The sequence below is a fragment of the Rattus rattus genome, chromosome 9 (genome assembly GCF_011064425.1).
Source record: "Rattus rattus isolate New Zealand chromosome 9, Rrattus_CSIRO_v1, whole genome shotgun sequence".
Taxonomy (NCBI): Eukaryota; Metazoa; Chordata; class Mammalia; order Rodentia; family Muridae; genus Rattus; species Rattus rattus.
The window spans coordinates 59,077,560-59,104,419 of record NC_046162.1 but is presented as its reverse complement, the minus strand read 5'-3'; the positions used below and the strand labels follow the sequence as shown (position 1 = coordinate 59,104,419).

The 26,860-nt window shown below is 42.4% G+C and overlaps 1 protein-coding gene across 4 annotated transcripts in view; it reads right to left on the bottom strand.

The window, feature by feature from the left end:
- Nucleotides 1–26,860, bottom strand: part of Kat7 (lysine acetyltransferase 7) — a 33,798-nt gene that overhangs the window by 3,472 nt on the left and 3,466 nt on the right. For 3 of the 4 annotated variants that reach the window (XM_032912032.1, XM_032912034.1, XM_032912036.1), the window contains exons 2-12: nt 26,713–26,860; nt 23,954–24,130; nt 20,930–21,169; nt 15,736–15,818; nt 12,746–12,835; nt 10,910–11,008; nt 7,249–7,359; nt 5,290–5,481; nt 3,468–3,557; nt 3,129–3,269; nt 2,029–2,122 (exon numbers count right to left, since the gene is read on the bottom strand). In XM_032912032.1, the coding sequence (XP_032767923.1) occupies nt 2,029–2,122; nt 3,129–3,269; nt 3,468–3,557; nt 5,290–5,481; nt 7,249–7,359; nt 10,910–11,008; nt 12,746–12,835; nt 15,736–15,818; nt 20,930–21,169; nt 23,954–24,130; nt 26,713–26,860 (1,465 nt within the window). The remainder of the gene's footprint in view (nt 1–2,028; nt 2,123–3,128; nt 3,270–3,467; nt 3,558–5,289; nt 5,482–7,248; nt 7,360–10,909; nt 11,009–12,745; nt 12,836–15,735; nt 15,819–20,929; nt 21,170–23,953; nt 24,131–26,712) is intronic. The other variant, XM_032912033.1, reaches the window with a different exon arrangement.

Sequence of the window (26,860 nt, the reverse complement as noted above, 5' to 3'; positions counted from 1 at the left end):
CTCACTATGTAGTGCCAATGGTCTATAAAGCAGTATATAGGTCCTGCAGTGAAAATTTCCCCAATGATTCTGCCTCCTTCGTGTTGGGAAACCCAGCTAGACTTTTCAAGCAACACTAAACCTTATCTTAACAGCAAAAAACAGTATACAAACACAGAAGGTTTAAGGAGGATACCTGCTTTAGAGTAGCAGAGAGCCAGCCATTCCAAGGAGCATGTTTTGTGTGGCTGGTGAGGACCTACTGGCAGTAATGGTGTGTAATGCTTAGGTCAAGGAGTGGCACTATTAGGAGGTGTGGCCTTGTTAGAGAGTATGTGGGTTCTAAGACTCTAGCTGCCTGGAAGCCAGTATTCTAATAGCGGCCTTCAGATGAAGATGTGGACCTCTCGGCTTTGCTTGCACCAGGCCTGCCTAGATAATGCCATGCTCCCACCTTGATGATAATGGACTGAACCTCTGAACCTGTAAGCCAGCCCCAATTAGATGGTTCAGCAGATAAAGTACTTCGCAGGTAAGCGTGAGAACCAGAGTTTGAATCCCTAGAATCTTCATAAAAATAGGTCAGGCATGGTGGCTGCCAGGAACCACAGCCTTTTAGAGGCATAGATGGGATTTCTGGGACATGCAGGCTAGCTAGGCCAGCTAAAGTAGGTGAGCTCTCAGTTTAGTGAGAGATGATGTCAATAAATAAATCAGAAATGGAGGAAGACATCATCACTTCTGCCCGCCACATGTGAACATACAGATACATGCATATTATACATATTCATGACAAAAAGACTTATAAGCATGTATTTGTATTTTATGTGAATGACTGTCTGTATGTATGAATTTATGTACGTGCACTATGTGTAGAGCCCAGGAGAGGGCATCAGATCCTCTGGAAATGAAGTTACAGCTGGTGCGAGCTGACGTGCAGATGCTGGAAACTGGAACTTAGGTTCTCTGCAAGATCAGCAAGCGCTCTTAACCCACTGAGCCAGCTCTCCAGCCAAATCTTCATTCTTACTCTGACTAAAATTCAATGACAGTGGCTGCTGACTAGGACACAACTAATTCTTGTTTATCACAGTGGTTTTGCTCTAGAGGCACTGGGAATGCTGACATAGCAAACACTGAACCATTGCACACAGGAGTGAGGCTTGCTTCTTGAGAGCCTCTAGCCAGAGCATCGCCAACTCTTCTGTGTGTAATGTCCTTTTCTGTATGTCTAAAAATATCTTGCAACACATTCTATTGATTCAAAGATGCGCAGCCCACAGCACTGTAATCATGTCATGTATGTCTGCACAATGCTTACAGTCATTTTAAACCAACAGTTTAAGGCAGCGATTCTCAACCTCAATGCTGCAAACCTTCAACCCTCAACCTCGTTAGGGTGACCCCCCCAACCATAAAATTTATGTTTCTTTTTTCCTACTTTATAACAGTAATTTTGCCACTACTTTGAATCATAATGTAAATATCTGATATGCAGGATGTCTTTCTAACATGTGACCCACAGGTTGACAATGATGGTTTGAGGTTCTTGCCATCAAGCTTCAAGCCCAGGACCCACATAGAGGACACTCCTGCAAGTTGTCCTCTGATCTCCACATGCACCCACCAAACTAACAAATGTAATAACAATCACCCCCACCCAATCAACCTGGGAGTTACATATCAGAGGGGAGATAAATTCAAGCCCATGATTAATGAAGAGCGAGTATAATACCCAAAACCTTAACCGGTACATGGATTTCTTCCGCAAGTGCTTACATAAGTGAGATCCCAAGCATCAAAGCAGCGCTTTAAGCCATAGGCACACATCTGCGCTGTCTCAGTCTCAAACGGGATAATCCTGCACAGCTTGCTTTATTATTCTGTGTCTCTTACTAAGTCAGGAGCAACTCATTTCCCCACTCTGTTCATTCCCTAACTAGCCATGACTAAATGTTAGGAACTGTCAAGAGCACAGGACACAAGTGACCAACCCCCATCCCCTCAGGGTTGCGGCCTGAGGAGCTGATGCTCAGCGACATCACTTACTGAAGTCAATGAGCATCTTCCCATAGCCCTGTCTCATGTACTGAGGCATGGTGAGAATACAGGAGACATTGTAGTTGAGAAATGAATTCTTCTCCTAAAATCAAGAACAGAACAGCAGATAATGAGGCACAGCTTGCCTATTATAAAAAAGGAAACCAAACTGAATTCCCCCGGAAGGTCAAAATACAACCAAATCACATTATTACTTGACTGTTCATAAAATATCCAGAATAAGCCAATTCATAAACAGAAGGCCAGGAAGGGTCAGGAGGAAACAGGAACAGACTACCAATGTTTTTCTTTAAAAACTCTGAGGACTCCACTAGTCACACAACTCTGTCGACATACTAGAAACCACTTGCCCTGTAGAGTTTAAGTGATGAATTATATAGTACATTGTATTTCGTTTTAATTAAGTTGTTACCTTACATTTAAAGCTCATAACCATAGCTATGGTGGCCTTTAATCCCAGCACTGAGGAGGCAAAGCAAGTGGATCTCTGTGAGTTCTAGGCCAGCCAGGACTAACTGGGAGACCCTGCCTCAACAAAATGAAAGAAAACCATAAGCTAAATTTGGTCTTGCACCTTTTAAAGCAAAGAACACTGTCAGAAAAGGGACTAGCTGTGCTAGAAATGAACCTAGCCAGAGAACTAGGTTTAACCTAACATGGAGGAAGGCAAAGCCAGAAGTATTGGCTTGACTACAACATGTGTTTTAAATTCACAGAAAGGGTCCAGACCAGTAATTAATAGCTTTAACCCACAAGCACAGAAACCAGAACCTTCTAGTGACAGTATCAGCTAAGTGTCCCAGCTCATGTCTGTGATCCCAGCACTTTGGAGGTTAAGGCAGGAAGCCTGTCCTGGGTTTGATGCCAGTCTAAGGTTGCACATGACTCCCGGTCAGCCCAGATAACAGAGGAAGATCCTGAAGAGAATCCTGTCAGGAAGCTTTCTACGATACACGTTTGCCTTTCTTATTTTGCTTATGGGAAGACTATCACTGTCACCCGCTTCCTCAGAGATCTGAGCCTCTAATGCCAATACCCATGATGCCGCCCGTTGTGGTTAAGCTTCTAAATCACCAGATCCTGCTGACCTTAGAAAAATATCCAATCAGGTGGCAGCCAGTATTGTCTGCTTCTGTCATAACGTAGAACAGGAAGGGCTCTACATCGTAGTATAAGGTCTTATGGTCCAGAAAAAGCTTCGCCAAAAGGCAGAGGTTTTGGCAGTAGATCTGGAAGCAGAAAGAGTGTTTGTGTGGAGTCCAGTGACTTCTCAACCAAATCGAAGTCTAGAAAGAATGATCGTATCAATACTATCCACAAATGGAACTAATTCCTATCTCTCTCGAAGACAAAATCTTCCTCTGGCACTTCCTCTGGCAAAATCTTCCCACCACTGTGTCTCCTTTTCTCACGTCACCACCTTTTACCTTGTTTTTCTTGCCATCTACTTCAAACACAGAGATGGAGCCTTTGCGATAAATCTCATCACCAGGGGGGTGTTTCCACACACACTTGGCCTGCAAGAGAATGGAGTTCACATGAAGCAGTCAAGATTTCCCTACCACCCTGTTCCTTTCCTGGGAAAAGGAAACACAGGATAAATGTGGTTAGCTGAGTTAACAGATGGCTGAATGCACTTGGGGACAGTGAGACCGATTGTTTTCAGAAAAGTTATAGCTTTCTTAAGCTGTTGCGATCTATCTGAGGACGCATATGGCTGTTTGGCTCAAGTTTTCTGGATTATTTTTGGCATTATCTCAGCCCAAGATATTAAATCACCTACTACGTAAAAGCTAGATAAATAAGAATATCCTTGCTTACAATAAAATACTGCAAGCCAACAGGAAGTTCTTAAGCAGCTTAGTGTTGCTAAGTATGCTCTGCTCACCTTTGCCAGTTGCTTCTTCCCATTACCACCCTACCTCATCATGTGTCTGCACAAGGAGGATCGTGAGCCGCTCGCTATCTGCCCACCCCCTGCCATATGTCAGATAAACAGAAGTCCTTCCATGGCTTATTTGAAAAGGTAGGAGGCCTGGCTGAGCAGCAGGAAGCTGAAAGGTACTTGGTTCCAAACTCTTTTCCTTATTCTCAAAATGTTCAATTCATGGCCCTGGAGCTAGCACCCGCCATCTTGGCAGCAATGCAAGTTCTCTACTACTGAAGTAAGCCCGGGCCCTGCAGTCGAGAAGCCAAAGCAGGTACATGCGTTTGCTGCCAAGCCTCATGACTCAGATTCAATTCTGGGAATCTCCATAGTGGAAGAGAACCGACTGACTCCGACAATGTTCTCTCATTTTCACACGTGTGCTATGGTGTGTATGTACATGTGCACACATGCATGAGCATTCACACACACAAAGTTTATACATATAGAAAATTTCTTATTAAACAATTTACTACCATCTCTCTGACAACTCAAGCATAAAGTTTCACTGGACAATATCCATTAAGGGCGAGGCTGTGTTCCCTGCTTAGCTGATGGTGGGGACCGGGTGGCAGGGACGTGGTATGCGAGGCATGGATATCATGTCCTACTTACCACAGGGGACTAAAGCATGTATTAACCAGAATTGTTTCAAAGCTCCATCTATATTCCTATTTCCTCCCATTATTCCTGCTGGTTCTTTCCAGGATAACTAAATTAACGCAACAGCTATGTGTCTAGAAACATTTGCCAAGCTAAAGAAGCCATTTCATGATTACTCCTGAAGCAATGGAGAGGAGAAGCCTGCATTTCCCCAAACCTGACCTCTATACTCACAGAAGTCACCAGAGCCAGCTATGCACATCCTTTCCTAGTTAATACAGAGAACTTTTAAGAAATGCAAACCGTTCTTTTCATCATCTGTTAAAGATGGAAATCTCTTATAAAATGTATTCACCCAAGATAGACAGTCGCCATCTAACATATGAGCCACAGTGTCCTGTTCTATTTAACAGAATATATGCGTTTCATTAAGTTTGGTACAAACACAAACTGTAGGGAGAGGTAATTAATGTGCTGAAGAAACAACAAAAGACAAAAAACAAGAAGAAAAGACGTTTGTGGACAGGGTGTAGTTAAGATGCTATGCAGCACTGGTCCGGGCAAAGGATTACCCAGAAATGTGACTTTCAGTTCCTTAAGTCTCCACCCTATTGCTGTGGACACTTGGGAAATGTCACTTTTTGGACACTTATGCTATCTCTAGAACATAACTGGGAAACCATGTAACATCCCCTCGTGATGTGAACAAGAAAACACACCATGTGTCGGCGGAGTATCGTTTGGCTCTTCATGTATTTTAAGCAGAATTCACACATGTAGAGACGTCCCAGTCGTGCATATTCTTCAGGATAGGGAGAATGGTACCAAGTATCCAGCTCGTAGCGGCCAAAAGCAATTGTTTTAATCATGTTGCTTCCCTCTGTGATTTGGCCTTGAAGCCTTAACTTCTCCTATTGACAAGAAGAAACCAAAACAAATAAATCCTTATCTTTGGTTTTAAAATTAGATTTTTATCTACACAATAATGTATATGTATGTTTTGTTTGTGCATAAACATGCATGCATGTGTGCATGTGTTTATACCTCACACGCATGCCTGCAGATGTCAGAAAAGGGCATCAGACGTCCCAAACTGAAGTTATAGGTAGCTGTGAGCCACCATATGGGTGCTGGGAACTCAATGTGTTTTCTTTGCAAAAAGAGCAAATGCTCTTAACTGCTGAGCTATCTCCAGCCTCTATTACCCTTATTCTTAACAATTTCTACCAGGCCAGCAACTAAGCTATAAAAAGACTTAGCTAGATTTGGCCTCTGTCCATAGCTACTATGTGTTACTTGAGCATAAAAATAAATAAATAAATAAATAAATAAATAAATAAATAAATAAATAAATCAGGCACGTTCATAGAAAATGGGCCAGCTATACTGCCCAGCTATCTTTAAAAGAAAAAACGTTTTTGTGTTTTAACCGAACCGCAAATGAGGATATAATGGGGATGACCTTGAACTCCTGAATTGGCTCCCTTCATTTCTAGATAATGTGGCCACAGGTTCGTGCCACCATAGCAGATTTATGTGGTGTTGGAGATGGAACCCAGGGTGTCCTGGATCCCAGATAAGTACACTACCAAAAAAGCCATAGTCCTAGCCCACTTCTGTTTTTGTTTTTATTTTTAATGTTTGGTTATTGTGTGTGTATGTAAAGACAAGTAGAGATCAGAGCAGCTTGTGGGGAGTCAGTTCTCTCCTCCTATAGATCTCGAGGCTATTCAGGTTTGACCTCTGCAGCTATCCTCCTGGTCCTCCTCCCTGACTAGGGCTTGGATTCCAGGTGCACAACAGACAATTACTGTTTGCAGTAACCAGCTGGAGAAGTAGGACCTGGCTGGCCTGAGGCAATGATCTTCATGATGGAAAGGAAAAGCAGGAGGTGGCGACCAATCCCAGACCAGAGCAGCCACCAAACCTGCCTCTTGCAACTCATAATAAAAGGAAGGAGGGGGAGGAGAGAAGTATGATGAAAGGGGTGATGGGGAAAGGGGCAATGAACGGGATATAAAGTGAGTAAAAATAAATGTTTTTAAAAAGAAGGGGAGGAAATGAAATTAACACTACAAACTCAATTTCCCTGAGCACATTTAATTTGTTTTATCATAAGTAAAATCAGTTTCTACAACGTTTTCTAGGCCAGCCACAGGTACTTTATCAAATGCAAACAAAAGGAGCGCTTCTGCCTAGATATCTCACGCACCCATGAGCCCAGAAGTCTCAAACTTGCTTGGGCAACAAGATAAGATCTCCTTATCAAAAAAAAAATCAACAAATTCAACAACACATCTGGCCTTCCCCATTTTTCTTTGCTATTATTTACATGCTTTTAGGGTAAATGGATGAAATGGAAAGAAACCCTATAAAGAGGACGGTGCTATACACCGAAGTCCTAGGTTCCCAGACTGTACATTTCACTCAGTAGATATAAAAGGCACCTACAAAATAAGTTTTAAGCACCCCGGCCCCAACCTCAAGCAAACTGGATCTTCCAGTTAAGGGAGACACAGGAGGGAAGGGTGAGAAGGGGGTGTGTTCTCTACGTAAAGAGAAGATGACCTCTAAAGACGGCCAAGGTATCTCATCATACTACTTGTTTTCACCTTTCTTGGCAACTTGAAGGGCTTTTCACATGGTCCTCCCCTCACTGTGGGGATTTTGGTACTCACCAAATCCTCAGAAGCCCGGGCTTGTGCTCTTCGGAAAAGATCTAAGTCATATTCACTCGTCAGGTTTTCCAAGAGAGGCTCCCGAGTGTTCCCATAGGTCTGTCTGTGTTCCTAGAAAAAAGTAACCAGGGTGATCCCATCTGTTGTGGAACTTGGTTTATCTCACTCCAATGGAAGCCAAGCTGGACCAGGTGCTTGCTATTTACAAAGTACCCATCACTGCAGTGGTGCAGGGGACTGAGGTCAGGCAACGGTGACAGTGGTGAGGTCAGAGACTGCTCCTGCTCGCCTCATGAATCTGAGCAACATAAAGGCCAGCAGCCCCAAGGTGGCACGATAGTTCCTAGAATCCTAGAGCTGGCCAGCTTGAGTGAAGCAAACATGGCTCTGGCAGCCCTGCCTTCTCCCCCACTCCCCCTGCCCTGCTAAAAACCATCAGATTGCATTCCTGAAGCCAGCACCAAGATATCTGTGAAAACAGAGGTTTGTGCCTAATCTGGGTTGCTCTGTGTGGGGTGTAAGGGTTTCCTTCACCGATGACACTGACAGAGAAGCAGCTAAGGGAGGGCAGGCAGCTGGACCAGTGGGCCCATGGAGACTGCTTCTGACATTACTTCACTGACTGCTCAACTTGTAAGGTCAAGTCAAGTGCGCAGCTCCTGGAATGTTTACTAACTGCTAAACACTAAAGAAAAATTAAAAATAATTAAGAACATAAAAGGAATCTAGTTTTAAATTAACTTTCAAACCTTACCAAGCTGGTAAGTCTCCTTTCCCTGGAAGGAAGGCAGGAGGAGGAGGAGGGAGACTTCTCCTTAAAACTGATTCTAGCCCCTCTCTTTCTGCTCCAGGCTCTACTGCCCTCAGAAGACAAGATAAACTATGAACATTTCCGTATGGCTAATATGGCTCAGTATGTTGTAACTTCTTTCTTAAATTTGTCTCTGTGACTTAAGATTTAGGTTCGAAGTATTACTGAGTTCTTCTAACAATCCACCTTCCCCTTTCTCTTACACTGAGAAAGGATTTCATGTAGCTCTGCCTCCACTTCCCAATGCTGGGATTACAGGCAAGCCTGAGACCACAGCGCTGGAGAATCAAACTCAACATGTCTTGTACTCAGGCAAAACTAAACCAACGAAGTCATTTCTACAGATCAAAAACAAAACCCAACCAGCCCGGGCTGGGGCCACACCCCTGCAACCCACACTTAGGAGGTGTAGGATCGGCTAAGGACAGTCCCAGCCATACATTAGTACGTTCAAGGCCAGCCTCCGCCATCTGAGACCCTATTGCAAAAATGTAAGTAACAAGAAAAATTTCTATCTAGCGCTTTTTAAATTAGGAAAAGACCCAAATAACGTGTCTCGAGCTGGTGAAAAGCATGTCTGAAAGGTGAAACAGCTCGATAGCATTTACATCAGACACTTTCTACCTGTAAAAATTTGAAGATTGTCTAAGCCCCTGTTTCCAGAGTGAACTCCTGTAGTATTGCCACCTGGGTGAAGAGTGTATCACAGCCTCTCAGGAAATGACATCGCTGTGTTTCTACAACTCTCACTTTACTTAATTTACCAACAATGAACAGACAGGGACAAGTATGCATCCTGGCCTCACAGCCAGAGACCAGAGACCTCTACCCGGTCCATAGAACCAGCAGTCTGGCACTGCTTAGCTACTGTGTTTTGCTACAGAATCTACAATTTAGGGGTTGGGGATTTAGCTCAGTGGTAGAGCACTTGCCTAGCAAGCGCAAGGCCCTGGTTTCGGTCCCCAGCTCCAGAGGGGAAAAAAAAAAAAAGAATCTACAATTTATAAATCAGCTACAACTTATAAATCATACACTTATTGCCTATTCTAATGACAAAGTGGAATAGCGTTCCAATTCTATGAAGAAAATACTAAAAAAAAAAAATCACATAGCAACACAATACACTACACAAACACACACACACATATATGTGTATTAAAAATGTACCTTTCTATACATTCTCATTCTATAGTTCAGAAGGCTCAGGTGTCTTACTTTGTGGCTCAAGCTGGCCCTAAACTCATAGCCTCCCTGCATGTGTGAGTCACTACTTCTGACTACTTTTTTCTGTTTTGTTTTGAAACAGGGTCTTGCAATGCTGCCCAGGGTGACCTCTAGGCATAGACCACCATGTCTGGCTATATTTCAGTAGAAAATGTACTAATACATGTCTAGTAAAAGTAAATCTTTAACTGAAAAGCTGTATTTTGCTTTTTTTTTTTTTCCCAGAGCTGAGGACCGAACCCAGGGCCTTGTGCTTGCTAAATCCCCAACCCTGAAAAGCTGTATTTTATGCAGAAAAGGCTTAAAGATTTTAATATGAGGACATTAGTTCAAGCTTTTTAAAGGAAAAGACAGACAACCGGGTGGTGTGGGAGAACACAGAAAATGGCAAATGAAGAGGATTCTTTTTCTAAAAAACGGTTTATGTGCAGGACGGGAGAGATGGCTCAGCAGTTAAGAGCACTGACTGCTCTTTTAGAGGTCATCAGTTCACTTCCCAGCAACCACATGATGGCCCACAACCATCTGTGATGGGATCCGATGCCCTCTTCTGGTGTGTCTATACTCATATAAATAAATCTTAACAATAAATTTATATGTATTGGTGTTTTGTCTGTATGTGAATCTGTGTGTGTTTGATCGCCTGGAACTGGAGTTAGGGACAGTTGTGAGCTGCCATGTGGGTGCTGGGAATTAAACCTGGGTCCTCAGGAAGAGCAGTCAGTGCTCTTAACCTCTGAGTCCTCTCTCAGTCCCCAAAAAGGCAAGTTATATAGTTAAAATAAAAAGCTAAAAACTTGATAAAATGCTAATCGTGGCTATTTTTAGGTAGGTTAATCTTATCTTCGGTATGCTATTCATAATTTTTCCTTATTATTATAAAGTGTACATCAGATTCAAAGTTAGTTCTTAGATGCTCATCTATATCCCCATCCCCTGAATGTTTTATCTTATGCAGCCATTTTTTTTTTTCTTTTTTTTTTTTTTTTCTTTTTTTTTTTTTTCGGAGCTGGGGCCCGTGCCTGGGGCCTTGCGCTTGCTAGGCAAGCCCTCTACCACTGAGCTAATCCCCAACCCCTTATGCAGCCATTTCTAATGTCATTGGTATTTGTTCTAATAGGCATATTTGCCTCCCTGCCCCAGGACTGCAGATTGAACCTAGCCCCTTTGCATACACTACTACTAACAGAAATGACTGGGAGTTTATTTTTCATTTGGGAACAGGGTCCAGCTAAGTTGCTGAGGCTGGTTTGGACAACACTTGGAAGCCTGGTAGGCCTGGACCACATCATCTTGTTGCCTCAGTCTTCAGAGTAGCTGAGGTTACAGAGCAGCACCAACAGGACCCCCTTAAATGTAATTATTTAAAATGATATTGAAGGTGTTCTACCAACTGGGCTGCATCCCTAGGCCCTGAGGATGGAAATCTCAAAAACATCAACTCTACTACAACTGTATAATCCCTGATTCACTCAACAGCTACCTCTAACTTGTGGGAGGGTGCTAGGCAGCTGAAGAGAGCCCCAGAATTCACTGGATGTTCTCTGTAGTAAACAGCTATGAGATCCAACAGACAGAAGCTCAGACTTGACTGACAGTGGGAGTTCAGCTTGGATTTTTCCTCACCATGTATTTCTCTTTCTGCTCTTTGCTTAGTCCAGAATTTCTTTTCTTCCTGAGTTCAGCCACTTTTTCCTTATACCGCAGCTGTCTCTCTGTTGGTGCCTAAAAGAAAAACAAAACTGAGCATCTAGCTAAAAATCTCATTAAGTTTCAAAATACAATTTATTTTAAACTTTTTTTTAAAGACATGCTCTCAAGCCAGCCTTAAACCTGGAACTTCTGATCTTCCACCTCCCAAGTGCTGAGATTACAAATCCAAACTACCATCTCTCTTTTTTTTTTTTTTGGTTCTTTTTTTGCAGCCGGGGACCGAACCCAGGGCCTTGCGCTTACTAGGAAACCGCTCTACCACTGAGCTAAATCCCCAACCCCTACCATCTCTTTTTTTAAGAGAGAGAAAGAAAAAGGACCTTCTCTATTTAGCCCTGGCTGGCAATCCTTCTTTCTCAGTCTCTAGAATGATAGCATTAAAAGAAGCCTGGGCTACCACACTAAACTCAAAAAAAAAAAAAAAAAGGATTTTTTTTTTTTTCCCTAAAGAAAGAAAACAATTGTCACAGTACAGATACATTACAGCCACTCATTCAAACCACAGTTTTTACTGCTCTTTCAGAAATGCAGACTTGTTTTAGTAAAAGTCATAATGGAGGAGGGAGGAACATTGTGATTCTTGTTTATAGTCCCAACAGAAGCTGAAGGACTGTTATAAATTCCAGGCCAGACCTGTAAGGACTATATAACAAGATTCCCATTTAAAAAAACTGCTGGGTGGTGGGAACACATGACTTTAATCCCAGCACTCAGGAGTCCGAGGCCAACCTCCTCACAATAGTGAATTCCAGGACAGACAGACAGGGCTACACGGAGAGCAATTACACACTGCTTTTGCCTGCCCAGCACTGAGGTTAGGAATTTATTATTATATACTCATGAGAGGACAGCTGGGCATTATTCATTCCTTCATATTAACAAAGAAATGTAGTTTACCAGCTGGCTGGCCCAGGACAACAGAGCTAGTAAGAGAATCAGAGAATTGCAATCCAGATGTTTAGCTCTAAAGGCAACCTTAGCACTGTGTCTCCTCTGCTCGTCACCTATAATCTAACCGTAGGAACAGATACTTTGATGATGAGCTATGACTACAGCCATGTCTGGGGAAAAGCGCATGAGAAGAATACATGAGAAAGATTTACTAACTGTGGGAGAAGGACTTGGAAGAATTCCTATAAGAGCTAAGACTTGCTCAAAGCCTTGAAGGATATATATGTAATCTCTTCTTGGTAAGGGTATAGAGTTCGCAGAAAGATCAAAGCCATTTAGAAAGAAGCAAGGAGTTAAGTGCACTCTACGCAGGCTGACTGTTCAGAGGATGATTAGGACAAAGCAAGGAAGCTTTCTACAAATCACAGAAAGACAGAAGCAGGAACTGGCCCAGCTGACAAGTTGTCAAATACTGAGGAAATGCCACTGGTGACTGAAAATGTGCCAGCAGAGTCAAAGGCGCTTGAAAGCCAACACAACAGGTTAGAGCGAGGATGCAAAATGAGGAAACAGAAGCGTGATGGAACCTTCCAAACTAACCAAAAGATTCTATCCTATTACTACTGCTATTATTATCACAAATAGCTTAATTCCTCTACTTAGGAGATGGAAATGTCTGCTTTATGAAAAATTACAAGTTGAAAACCCAAACATGATTTCAAGTTGATATCTGGAAGACCAGTGGTTTGATTTGTCCTGGAAACAAAAGGCACAGATTTGCCTATGACGACAGTTATGGGGCAAAGGAGATCCAAAAGGCAGATCTCAAATTGGCCAGAGCTTTCCCAAGGCCCATACCTGGTGCCTGGTTGCATGCCTGTTGTTGTCATCTTGCCTGTGGGACAGCATCCTCTCTTCTATCTGCTTATCCCGGCTCTGTGCTCTCACCTGCAACCATCAACAATGTCAATAAATCCACCTGCTTCTAAGACTACATTTACTTAAAGCAAAAGAATGAGATAATCCCTGTATTGTACTTTACTTTGAATGTAAAAGTTTCTTACTGTTGATTATTGCTCTCTACTAGAAAAGGATGAGGCAAGCCCCACACGGTGCTTTCTCAGTCACTAAATACCAAAGAACTGAAATGAGCATAGCTAAATGGTGTAAAGCTGAGACTTCCGCTACGAATGCTGACTCTGGCCTGGAATTCTACTCTGCTGATAGGAGACTGTGAAGAAACACAAGGGAGTACGGAAGTATAAATAAAACAACAGAAACATTCTGAGCTCAGGATGGGCACAGTGACATTTGCCTGTTTCTAGTGAGCAGACAGGCTACGGTGGCTTAAGAGTACAAGACCAGCCTATGCAGCATAGGGAGACAAGTCCTGCCTAGAGCTTGGAAAGGGAAGGGGGAGAAGCAGAGAGGAAGGGGAAACCTGACTCCGAGCCTACAGGGAACTGACATCCCACATCTACCTGCCTACTGGGTTGCATCACTGAGCAGGCTCGAGGTGGAATAACCAATAGTTCTCCCATGTCTGCCACACCCCACATCTCTCCACGACCAACAAGACCAACAAACGGTGTCATCTCAACAGGTGAGCATTTCAAAACTTGGCTGGAAACCTTCATTTCTTTGTCTCCCATCTCTACATTGAGCCCATCTCCTACTAGCTTCTTCTCCTTCAGAACACATCCAAATCTAATCTGATGTTAGGCATTCAACCAACACCACACTGGCACCTGTCCTGTGCTATCTCTTTCTTTGGGAGCTGTTTCTATACATGCTAAATAGTCGTTCCACAGACATCTTCTTCCTTGCCCGGACCCCCTAATGCTTCCAACTGCCATCAGAATAAAACAGAATCCTGTGCTAAAGATTTTGATCCTTTATGATCTGAATACTCCTTCATTTCCCATCATGCTCCAATCATAAACCTCCCTTCAAACCCAACAGTTTGTACCCAGCTCATGGCCACTGCTCTTACTATTCCGTCTCCTTTAGCTCTCCCCACTCCTGGGTCTTTATACGTTGCTACTTTGACATCACCCATGCCTAGATCCTGTGCCAATCTCATGCAGCTTCCTTGACCGCCTCAAGCAAAAGCAGTATGTTAGCCTCCCCTTGAACATGGTTCCTGTCTTACTCTATTGGTTTCTCATGGTTTCTCATTAAACTGATATTAATTTATAGGTTTCCCCACGGGAACGTAACCTCCTTGATTGCAGGTGTCTTATTTTTTGATTTTTATCTTAGTCACTAAATCCTTTGCTATCCACAAAGTTACTTGCAGCCACAAAAACAAAAAGTAAGACAATAGAAAGGTTTACTGGGAAATGTGAGAGCAATCCTGCACATGCAGGCAGTTTAGAATTTCACAACTTCCTTTGGCTAGGGAGGCAGCCAGCATGCACAAGGCTCTGATTCCCAGTGCCTTGCTGCAAGCACGTGGCCGGTAGTAAAGCACAGATGATACTAGTCTCACCTCCCCCATATTGGACATTGAGAAAAACTTTACAACAAAAACGTTTCCTTTTATTCGGGATTTTCTTCCCTGGTCTTAAATTTCTTAAATAAACTACTTAAGGTACTTAAGGTGTAGACACACTGCTCCAGGCCATGATCTTCAAAGCCAAGCTTCAAGAAGATGGATGCAAAACGAAGTACTATCAGAACGCTATGTTCAGAGACAAGCGTAAGAGAAACATTATGAAACCATCATCACAGTTATTTTTAGGGGAAGAAGTACAAGTGTTTGGTCAGCTTCTGAATCAGGTGCTAACATAGTCATGCCTGTGCTCATGGAAAGACAACAGGAAGAGCTGACATAGAAGGCAAGCTGTCTCATACAGAAAGACTTGGAAAGAAGACAAAAAGCAGGGTCTTTGGCAGAAAAATACATGTAGGCATTTCACGTTTTACTTGGTGAAAATTTAAAAATGTGAAGAAACATTCTCCCAGCCCCGCCCCGGACCTTGTATATTAGAACAAGTTCCTGAAGCAAGGAGAACAGGAAATTGAATTCCTTTCCAAATGAGACTTGCTCATACAAGCATAAACCTGTGACCCAGGCCTTGTGAGCAAAAGAATAACAAAAAGCAACTAACACTTTGGTGCAGTCAAAGTATTTAGTTTGGCTAACTTGTCCAAAGACTACCTCAGTCTATTTAATTACTATTTGCAACTCTTGCTTCCCCATAATTAACTGTGATTCCATCCTTGGTGGCAGTAGCCCACGCAGGAATGCAGAAAAGAGGACCTTCGGCTCCAGTCTCAAACACATCATCCAAGTCCCAAAGGTATTTAGGATCTGGGTTTTTAAAGAATTAAAAAGAACTAGCCAAGAATAGAAATGACTGATAGAAACCAAGAGGAACAGGATATGCAGAAATCAACAAAGGAGAAACATTGGAAAATTGTGAAAAAGCAAAACAACTTCATGGATTTGCTAAGAGAGCCTGAGGTGGAACAGCAGGCTCAACTATCTACACAAATTCTGCCTAAGTAGAAAAGATGCGCCCTGGCAGGATGTGAAGTCGGTTACCAAGGAAGTGAATGTGAGAGTGGTGAAACTCCTGATACACTAAAGATGAATCTCCCTAGTCACTTCTTCCCGAAGACGCACTGCATATCACAATTTTTTTTATTTGTTCATGTAGTTAGCTTTTGTTAAAAAAAACAAAACAAAACAAAACCAAACCTTTCTTCCATTGCTTCCTCCACTGATGTAAAAACAAGACCTTGTCCCCTTCGTTCACTGCTGTACCCCGAGAAAAGCGTGCCAAGTGCGGGTCACCCACGAGCACTCGAGAGCACACCCTGAATGAAGGAGCACACATTACCTTGCACTCGTCAGCCGAGAGGTTATGATACAGCGGGCATCCTGAGATGGAGAAATGTCTCTCGTGCTTTCCTGTAAGATGTCCTGTTAAAGGAGGGAAAACTCAATGTCCAGGAAGAATATGCACACAGGAAGGGAGATTTCTGACAAGTCTGTTTTTACCATTCCGTTTTACTAAATAAATGCTATCACATGGAGCTGACTGAAGATCACGACTTGTCGCCCTCCTCTATTACTTTCCTCCCCAGAGCAGGCCGTCTTTGAGATATACTTAAGTTACTTTTTGAGGCAGGGTCTCACTGTGTAGCTCTGGCTGGCTTGGTACTCAGTATGCAGACAAACTGGCCTCTGCCTCCAGAGCACTGGGATTAAAGGTGTGTGACACCACTGCCCAGCTAACAAAGGGGTTTACTACCATCCTCTGAGATAAAGGTCATCCTGGTCTACAGAGCAAGTTCCAGAACAGCCAAGGCTACACAAAGAAATCCTGTCTCCAAAACCAAAAAACAAACAAAAACCTTTGTTAAGTTAATCCAGTTTTAGGAATTTGAAAAAAGTATACTACTACTCTCCCCACTATGCAAAACTATCCTACATTTAGCTCCTTTTAATAATCAAAAGAAATTCATTAAAAGTGAAAAAATAACCCAGCCATTTCTACAATACAGAAACGTATTTTGATAATTTTGAACAAGATTCAACATATTTTTGTTGTTTTCAGATTTAGTTTTATTTTATTTATATAAGTACACTGTAGCCATTTTCAGACACTATACAGAAGAGAGCATCGGATTCCATTACAGATGGTTGTGAGCCACCATGTGGGTCCTGGGAATTGAACTCAGGACCTCTAGAAGAGCTGTCAAGTCAGTGCTCTTAACCTCTGAGCCATCTCTCCAGCCCCTTACTTTGTTTTTGGAGACAGGGTTTCTCTATGTAGCTTTGGCATCCTGGAACTTGCTCTATAGAGATCAGGCCATCCTCAAACTTAGAGATCACATGACTCTGCTTGTGCTGGGATTAAAGGCGCGCCAATACTGTCTGGCTCAACACTTTTTTTTTTAATGAGTGCTCAGCTGCATATACATCCACGTGCTAGAAGAGGGCGTCAGATCCCCTTATAAATGGGTGTGAGCCACCATGTGGTTGCTGACAATCGAACTCAGGACCTCTGGAAGAGCAGCCAATACTGAATCATCTCACCAGCCTGAAGGATAAATATATTTAAAGATTTGAACTTCTACAACTAAACTCTAAGATAGGACAATCAGCATAAGGCCTTCTTAGGGAAAACACTAGGGATGACACAGGAAGCTTGGTCTAACTAAAAAGCAGTCTTTCCTCTCCCTTCCTCTTCTTGGTCCTCCCCACAACCCCCAAACTCCCTTTTAACATTTGTGAACAGAAATGGAGCCCGGGGTCTGAGCCATGCTAGACAAGCACGCTACCATAACACAGCTATGTTTCTCTCCATTCTAATTTTTTTCCTTCCTTCCTTCCCAAGATAGGGTTTCACTCTGTAGCACAGGCTGGCCTTGAACTCACAGACCTCTGCCTGACTCCCAAGTGCTGCAATTAAAGGCATGGTCCACCACCACCCAGCTAAACAGGTCCTATCATCATCATCATTTACTAGTATTAGTGCTGTTGTTACTGTCCTTATTAGCGTATGTACACTGAAGAGGACATTTGGAAATTGGTTCTTGCCTTCTACCTTTGTTTATAATTTATTAAAACTTAATATTGTAAAGAATCTGCATACAAAAAATCCCCATACAGGGAATGGTTAGACATCTCAAATTAGTTTCTGTATAGTCAGAAGAACCAATTGAAGCTGTGGAACTTCACATTGAGTTTTACACTTTCCTCTAAATATATACGCTTATTTCAAACAAACAAACAAAAAAGAAAACCCACAATTAAAACTAGAAAAGTAGTTCTGTACTTCCTTCATGGCTTAACCATCCATTACCTGCATTTACAGATTCACCCTTACCTGTTCTCCTTTCTACACGTCATTTCGGGCCCATCTCTACATTTGTTTACATGTGTATACACTGTGTGTGTAAGATCTGCAGATGAAGGGGACATGTGCCGCTTTCTGTTGTCTTATTTTTTCCTTTTGGGTTCTACCTTGTTGAGACAGATCTCTCTTGTTTTGGGTGCTGTGTAGCTGTACTACTGGCTCTGCTGGCTTCCACCAGTAATGATATTTCTGCCTATTTCAGGGCAGTAGGAACACTTTACAGTTACACTTTATGAGAGTTCCATATCAGGTTTGCTTTTAAGGCTAAACCCAGAGTTGTCTTCCTGACCTTAGGCAGCGTCCGTCCATCCGTCCGTCCGTCCATCCGTCCATCTATCCATCTACCTATCGCTCTAGTCTCAGTCTCACTATGTAGCTCTGGCTGTCCTGGAACTCAAGTCTGGCAACATGAGTTTCATCTCCACAACCAACATAAGAAGTGAAGGAAAGAGTCACCCCCGAAAACATGTCTTCCACACCCATGCTGTGACAAGGGCACCCATCCCTACACACATAATAAAACACATACAAGCCTTAGAAATACAGAAAACTGAACAGTATTTCTTTAGTGTACGTCTTTTCCAAGAGGATTATAAAATGCCAATGACTCAAAGGGCTTGAGAGACTACACTAATGAGGAAAAAGATAAAACCATTCACGATAACCTGCAAGCCCACAAAACCCTCCACCCTCCTAGTGACACCCAACGCCCTCCTCTAGCTGCCATGACTGTGCGCTTGGCTCATGCTTCTGCACACACATACACCACACAATTTTTTCAGAAAGTTCATCATTCTTTCATGGTGAACGAAATGTTAACGTTTGGGTTAAGGAGTCATTAGGATTTTAAAAATTATACAGCAGGGGGGTGAAGTTGAGTCTGAGAGGAGTAGCAGGGAAAGAGATGATCAAAATATTCAGCAGGAAATTCTTTAAAATATAAAAAAAACCCTTAACATAATCCATACAGTAAGCTGTGAAAGCTGTGAAAAGTGAAAATAATCTATGGGGTTGGGGATTTAGCTCAGTGGTAGAGTGCAAGGCCCTGGGTTCCATCTTCAACTCTGAAAAGGGGGAAAAAAGACAGAAAGAAACAGATTCTAATGTTAGAGAGTCATATACTCACAGTCACATACTGCCTAATGCGCAGCCAACAGTGGACCTCTAAACACAAAATAGGAGAGCGCACAAGCAAGGGTTCTAGAAGTTTTGTGGTGCTGAAAAGTCGCTATCAGTTAGTGATGCTGCAGTTGGTCTGTGTAAGTGCTCTGTGTACGCACAATTCATGTATTTGTGGTCACCATGATACAAACCTACCATGCTGATTATAGGAGTTGGGGATTTGGCTCAGTGGTAGAGTGCTTGCCTAGCAAGTGCAAGGCTCTGGGTTTGGTCCCCAGCTCCGAAAAAAAGAAAAGAAAAGAAAAAAAAAAAATGCAGCATATACCATCCTACATAGCAAACAATGCTTAGCAATATCAGCAACCATGTTAGTGGTTTAGGATATGTTATATTTTTCAGTTTTCTATTTATTTGGAGACAAGCTCACTAGACAGCCCAGATTGGCCTTAAACTCAAACACCTAGATAGACCTCCTAAGTGTGAAAATTAATGGCACTTGCCACCATGCCCTGCTCAAAATTATTTCAAATCCTTCTATTTAATAAAAAAGTTCGGAATAAAGCAGCATCCAAGTTACACAAGCAGACATTACACACATTCTGAGTACTTGCTGCTCTTCTAGAGGACCCAGGTTCTAGAGGACAAGTCTCTAAAAAGCACTATGCTCTCTTGTTTCTGACTTATCTCAGGTTGCTTTGCTCACTGGGGTGTAGGAGCAATAGGCTGTGTCATATATAAACACACACACACACACACACACACACACACACACACACACCCCCAACAGCCCAAGTGTATAGAAGGCTATATCATCTAAGCTTGTCAAAGTACATGCTCTCAAAATATGTCCTTGCTATTGAGCAACAGGAGGCCGTTTCTTAGAGAAAACTGTTCTGGGATCACAGAGACTGCATGTTTTACAAACTGAAGGCTGAGGCTCTTCTGTTTAGCAGGTCCACTGGCACCAATTTCCCAACTGCTCCTAATCGTTAGCATTGTTAACAAAGCATTTTAAAAAGTATTTACCTTTTTTTTTTTTTTTTTTTTTGGTTTTTTTTTTTGGGGCTGGGGACCAAACTCAGGGCCTTGCGCTTCCTAGGCAAGCGCTCTACCACTGAGCTAAATCCCCAACCCCAAGTATTTACCTTTAAACAATACACGATGCTACTGGTACACTTTATAAGCATAAAGATAAGTTTTATATGCACTGGGAAACCAAAAAATTCATACTGAGAGGCACCTTTATCTCTCAATCAGCTCCTCCAGACAGAGGCTCCTGCACAACAGCTAAACCTCAGCTTCCTCAAGCAGCACAGATAGGCTTCAAATCACTGTGAGGATCCCCCTAAAATGATCATTAAAAGTTAAGTCTTGAGAAGACGAGATACTTATCAGAAGAGGTTTCTCCTACTTATACTAATACACAAAGCTGTAAGAATCAGATACTCCTGGTCTCATGCAAACTCTCCTAGATTCACAGCCTCTTCTTAAGAACCCTGTTTTCGGGGGCTGGAGAGATGGCTCAGCAGTTAAGAGCTCTGACTGCTCTTCCAGAGGACCTGAGTTCAAATCCAGCAACCACATGGTGGCTCCCAACCACCTGAATAGGATCCGATGCCCTCTTCTGGTGTGCATGAAGATACTGACAGTGTACTCACATACATAAAATAAAATAAAAAAAAAAGAACCCTATTTTCCTTGTCTCCGTAACAGCTGTGGCCTGGCATCCACTATCCGGCATTACCTTATGCTCTATCGGTACCCATAAGCACCTGCCACCTGATTGGCATGAGGCACTCCAGAGAGAACTTGTTTTCCATGTTTGTTCCTGCTTAGGAAAGGAGGGAAGTTTTCACTAGGAAAAGCGTGTTGAAAAAAGTGAATGGTTCATGACTGTCACATTTCCTGCAACTAGATGTGTTATTATTTACAGACACTAGGCCAAGAACAGTTCCTATTCATGAATTCACAACTGCTCAAGTGTCTGAGAAGCTAGACCACAACGGAATCCTGGGCCACAACACACATGAAGCTGGGGCACACTCACCTAGAGAGTTGCAGCCCGGCGTAGGGCACTTCATGTTGAAATTGTAGCTTTCGTGAAATCGACGACGCTTGGGGCGGTGAGAGAGATCACTGCCTGAGTCCTTCAGGGACATGTCCTTGGCAATGCTCTCATCATGAGACACATTGGGGCTGGAGATGTCTATGTCAGACTCAGAAGAAGGTGCATTTCCAGTCGGAGTTCGAGGTGGTGACTCATCATGATCAGCTGTATTTTTAGTTTCTAAAGAAAAAGCAATTGGTAGAACTAGTGAGTGGGTCCCTTTATTTAAAGATTCACTAGATACGAGTTCTCGTTCTACTGTCATAAGCCCTCACTCTCTGTAGCTAAGAATGACTTTGAGGATGTGATCCTCCTGCCTCTCCTTCCCTAGTTCTGAGTCTATAGGCATATGCCACCATGCCTAGCTTTATGCAGTGCTGGGGAACAAAATCAGGGGCTCTGCATGCTATGCCAGCAGTCTACAAAAGTTACATCTACAGTCTTCAAAGACCTAACTAGTAATGTTTAGCTACTTCTCCACTCTAAGACATTGACACTTTGGTGTAACTTTAACTCCTGATTGAATAAATCTGAAGTTCAGGTAGTACATGTTACTTCTCCATGTTTCCCCTAAGCTCTTAATCCTGAGTAATCAAAATCACATATAAAGTCTGAAAAGTTACCAAAAGGAGCCAAATATGACAAAGCTGTGTTCTCGCCATCAAGTGTTGTATAGTAGTGAAACTTAAAACTACTTAATGTCAAAAATTCACTGAAATATATTGTCTTCTTTATTGGAAAAGTTAGTTAAATAAATAATGAGCCTATTCCCTTCCTCAGGCCTCACAAGACAGAAAAATCAATGCCTGGGTGTGGTGGTGTGCTCTCTTAATCCCAGCACTTAAGAGACAGAGGCAAATGTTCTCTACAGACTACAGAGCAAGGCTACACAGAGATCCAATCTCAAAACCAACCCCCACTTAAGAAAGGAAGAGGAAAAAGAAACTGGTATCATTTTTTTAAGGGTCTCAGAAATGGCTCAGCAGTTAAGAGGCTGCTCTTGTTCTCCCAGAGGACCTGAGTTCAACTCCTAGCACCCACCATAATGGCTCATCCATAATGGCTCATAATTGTCTATAACCAGTTCAGGGATTCCAGTTCTAGGGGAGTCAATGGTATTAGCACACAAGTGATATGAAGACATAAACGTAGGCCAAACATATAAATTTTAAAAACTTCTTTTAATACTTAATGTGTATGAATGTTTTGCCTGCATGTATGTGTAAATCAATATGCCTGGTACCTGAAGTTATTAGGGTCTCATAATCTTGAAATTTACTTCTTTTCTTTTTAATTAAAAGAGAGAGACACAGACAGACAGAAAAGACATTTAGCGCCATGTTCTCTCTTTTTTTTTTCCCTTTCTAAAGATTTTATTTTTAATTATGTGTATGAGGGTATAATGTGGGTGCTGGCAGAGACCAGAAGAGAGTGTCAGATCTCCTAGAATTGGAGTTACAGGTAGTTGTGAGTCACCAGACATGTGTGCTAGGACCCCAACTCAGGTTCTCTGTAAAAGCAAGCTGTACATGTGCTATATGTGGTCACGCATGCCTTTGATCCCAGCATTTGGGAGACAGAGATATTCAGATCTCTGTGAGTTTGAGGCCAGTCTGGTCTACATAGTGAGTTATAGGACAGCCTGGGATATATAGAGACTGTGCTCCCTTACCCCTGCAAAAAAGAGCAGTATATTAAACATTAAGCTATCTCTACAGCACACTTACGGTCTGATCGCTGGAGTCCAAGAGTTCTACAGAAACTACACACTCTTTTTTTTTTTAATTTTTTTTTTTTTTTTTCGGAGCTGGGGACCGAACCCAGGGCCTTGTGCTTCCTAGGCAAGCACTCTACCACTGAGCCAAATCCCCAACCCCGAAACTACACACTCTTAAATCAAGGTTTACAAACCAGATACCTATAGAGGTTGGACAAGGTCAAAGAATGTCATTGCCTACCAGAGGTGACAAGTACTATTCAGTTCCAGTTAATAATTACTGAGTAAATAAATGGCCATTCAGTATTTCCGATCTGTCCTGTTTCAATTAACCCATGAGTTCAAAGCCAGTCTGATCTAGATAATGAACTTCAGGATACCTTGGAATATAGAGACACTCCAAAAAACAACCAATCAAAAACATTTAAGCACTGGAGCTGGAGAGATGATTCATTGGTTAAGAGCTGTGGTTATTCTTCCAGAGGACCTGGGTCTGCTTACCAGCACCCACACAGCAGCACCCAATTGTAACCCCTGTACCAGGGTATCTTGTGCCTTCTCCTGGCCTCCACGGGTACCAGGAACAAATGTAGTGTACAGACTTATATGCAGACCAAACAATACAAATAAATACAAATTTAAAAATTAGTACAGGTTTTTATATGAAAATCGCTGTGCTTCCAAGTACTACCAAAAAAGTTAAAAAAAAAAAAATTGAAACTCTGTAAACCAACCAATTAATCATGTTACCTGGCTGAAGAATCTGAGTAGCTTGTAAGATCTGCTCTAATATCTCTTGCTATAAGGCTCTTAAAGCAGGGGTCACAACCTTAATGACCTAACACTGCCTATCACTAATGGTCACTCCTAGTAAGTAGTGTGGAGATAAATGGAATAGTAGTCATGGCTCTAAAATCTGGGCATCCTTCATGTTGAGGTTCAGAAGGCTCTGCCTCCTTCTCCCTATTCTACACCTAACACTCAAAGATACTGTGCAAGACAGTGAGACATTAGACAAATTGAGTATGGTCCCAGCACTCTAGAGGTCAAGGTAAAAGGATTCCAAGTTTGAGGGATATTTTTCAAACTCTGATTCAAAAACTACAAACCAAGCAAACAAACAAAAAGGAATCAAGTGACCAGCGTCTGCTTACCTAAACTCTGACAAGCTCTCTGCAGGGCCGGTATCTCCCTTCAAAGAGAACCAACCAAGCCCTCTGTACAGAACCAGTCACAGACCCACTCACCTCTATCTGAAAAATCAACCGCCTGTTCCGTTTCAGAGCCCGAGGAGCGAGTCTGCCGGAGGGGGTACTTTTTTGGAGTCACTGGTGTGGGCTGCTGCTGACTCCGCGTCACTCTTCTGGTAGAATAGGCGGGTTCCTCAGTGCCGAAAGATGGCAAATTTCGAACAGGGCTGGAATCTAACCCCAGTTTTAAAAGATATAAAATAAAGGAAAGAAGAAAACCCATTTTATATCCATTCACACAATAATCAGAAGTTTCTTTTCTTCTATTTCACAAAACCCAACGAATGCTGAGATTAATCCATCTCTCTAAAGAGTGCATGCCAAGGGGCAGGGGGAACGATATCGTAATAATGGCAGTACAGGGTAACTAGTTTAGGATCTAAAGACTGAGTTCCACTTGATTCCACTTTACCATAGCAACAATCTGTGGCATCCTATGCAAGTTAATATCTCTAAGCTTATTTCTTTACCCACGCGAGAGAAAAATACTTACTTTAGTATGGGAAAAATAAACAAATAAACAAATGAAAGACAGTAGTGCTATATTTCTCGAGCTTACTGTGAGAAAGTTCCTGGCTTCTTTGTTTGTTTGTTTGTTTTCCAACTCATTATTCTGTAGACCAGGCTGGCCTTGAACTCACAGTGATCCACCTGCCTGTCTGCTGAGTTGCTAGGACTAAAGGCATGTGCCTTACCACACAGAGGGAGAAGAGTTCTTACCAATATTAGTTACACCGCCTGTTTCTTCCCTGCTATAGCCCATCCTAATACTGATGTTCTAAAACCAACATAAACAGTGTTTGTGAGGGGCTGTGTATTCTGACTACCCTTGTACTCTTACAGAGTTACCCATGGTGTGAGCCACCATGTGGGTGCTGGGAGTCAAACGCAGGTCCTCTGCAAACACAACTAAGTGCTCTCAATTGCTTAGCCATCTCTCCAGCCCCTTAAGTTCTTCCCACAGAGAAACCTATTCTAAAGCCTTCATAAACCTTTCCAATCTCCAGCCAGATGCTTCTTAAAGGAAATAAACTCAAAGATAAAACTGAAGAGCATTTGAAATGACAATAACCTAACACAATGTCAAGTTGAAACTGTCAAAGTGTCAGGAGACGTAAGTTGGTACAGGGCCAGGGCCCTAAGACTATATCAGTCCAGGGGCTCTTGTCACAAGTCTACATTTCACACTAGGAGGACAAGTGACTGATGCTACCAAAAACCATGGACTCTGTGGCCATGAAATAAAATAAGTACAGAGACCCGCAAGCTCATGTCTAGCTGTTTTGAATATCCAACCCTTTAGGGCACAGCTAATTGCAGTGTCTAAGAACCATTATGACTCTCTGTATGTACGATCCTTCTGCCTAAAGTATTCTGCTCATCTTCAATTTGAAAAATCCTACCAGACTCATCCATTCTGCTCTAGACCTTCCCACAAGAATGTGGTTGCTCCATCTCTAGGCTTCCATAGAATTTGTTAACAAATTGTGTGCGCACACATATGTATGTATGTATGTATGTATGTAAGTGTATTTGTATACATAGATACACACACACACATACACACATCTATAAACACACAGTTACTTCTTTGGTACTTTTTTTGAGAGCCAGAGTCATTATGTAGCTCTGGCTAGCCTTGAACTCTCTACGTAGACCAGGCTGGCCTTGAATTTAGAGCTCTGTATGTCTCTGCTTCCCAAGTGCTGGGACTAAAGGTGTGCACCACCACATCCGGACCCATGTTATAATTTCCCATTTACTCCATCGTTGCAGATTGATAACCGCCTTTGTGTATTAGCTGAAAACCCTTTCTTTCTTCCACACTGAATAGAACTCTGAGGGGCAAAAGGCTTCCTCTGTATAAGCCCAAGTGACTAAGTACACTAGAGTGCCTTCCAACCACAGCCTTTTGTATATTTCACTACCAAAGCAAAATTCTGTGCATCTATTCAGTTATTCTATTAAATGTGACTCTACATTCTAGAACTAAAAGTGCTTTTAGAAGCATTAAGCCTCGCTAACACACTCAATAGGCACTTTAGAGTGATGAGAGCAGTTTACTGATCTATAACACCATATGGTCTTTAAAAAATTACTCATCACACTGTATCTCACATTTATGCAAGCTATTACCTATAAAAGAACATGGTATCTGACAGAAACCACTTTGAAGACCGGTGTTTCAGCAGTTGCCCTACACCTTGACACATTCTAGCATCTATACCAGCAGACTTCAACCTCTGGGTCTTGACCCTTTTGTGGGTGGAGTATCAAATGACCCTTTCACAGGAGCCAAATATCAGATATCCTGCATATCAGATTATGATGCACAACATTAGTAAAACTACAGTTATGAAGTAAGGAAGATAATTTAATGGGGGGCTGGAGAGGTGGCTCAGCAGTTAAAAGCACTGTCTGCTCTTCCAGGGGTCCTGAGTTCAATTCCCAGCAACCACATTAGGACTCATAACCATCTGTAATGGGATCTGGTGCCCTCTTCTATCCTGCAGCATACACACAGACAGAACACTGTATACACAATAAATACATCTTTAAAAATATATACTAATTTAATGGTTGGGGATCACCATAACATGAAGAACTGTAGTAAAGAGTCACAGTGTTAGGAAGGTTGAGAACCACTGCTCTGCATCAAGTCCAAGGACCAGTCTCCCTCTGAATTAGACAATAAAATGATACCAATCTGTCCACTGTGAGGAACAGTCAGGAGAAGAAAGAAAAAAAATGTTTACCTTGAGAACTCTGGCTTAGCCTGGCTGAAGAGCGGGTGACTCGGGCAGATCGGCGCGATGTGCCGTCACTCTCTGAACTGTCTGTATGCTCGAGATCTGTAGAAAAATCGGAATCTTCGGTTCCATCTGAACTACTGCCTGCATTTCT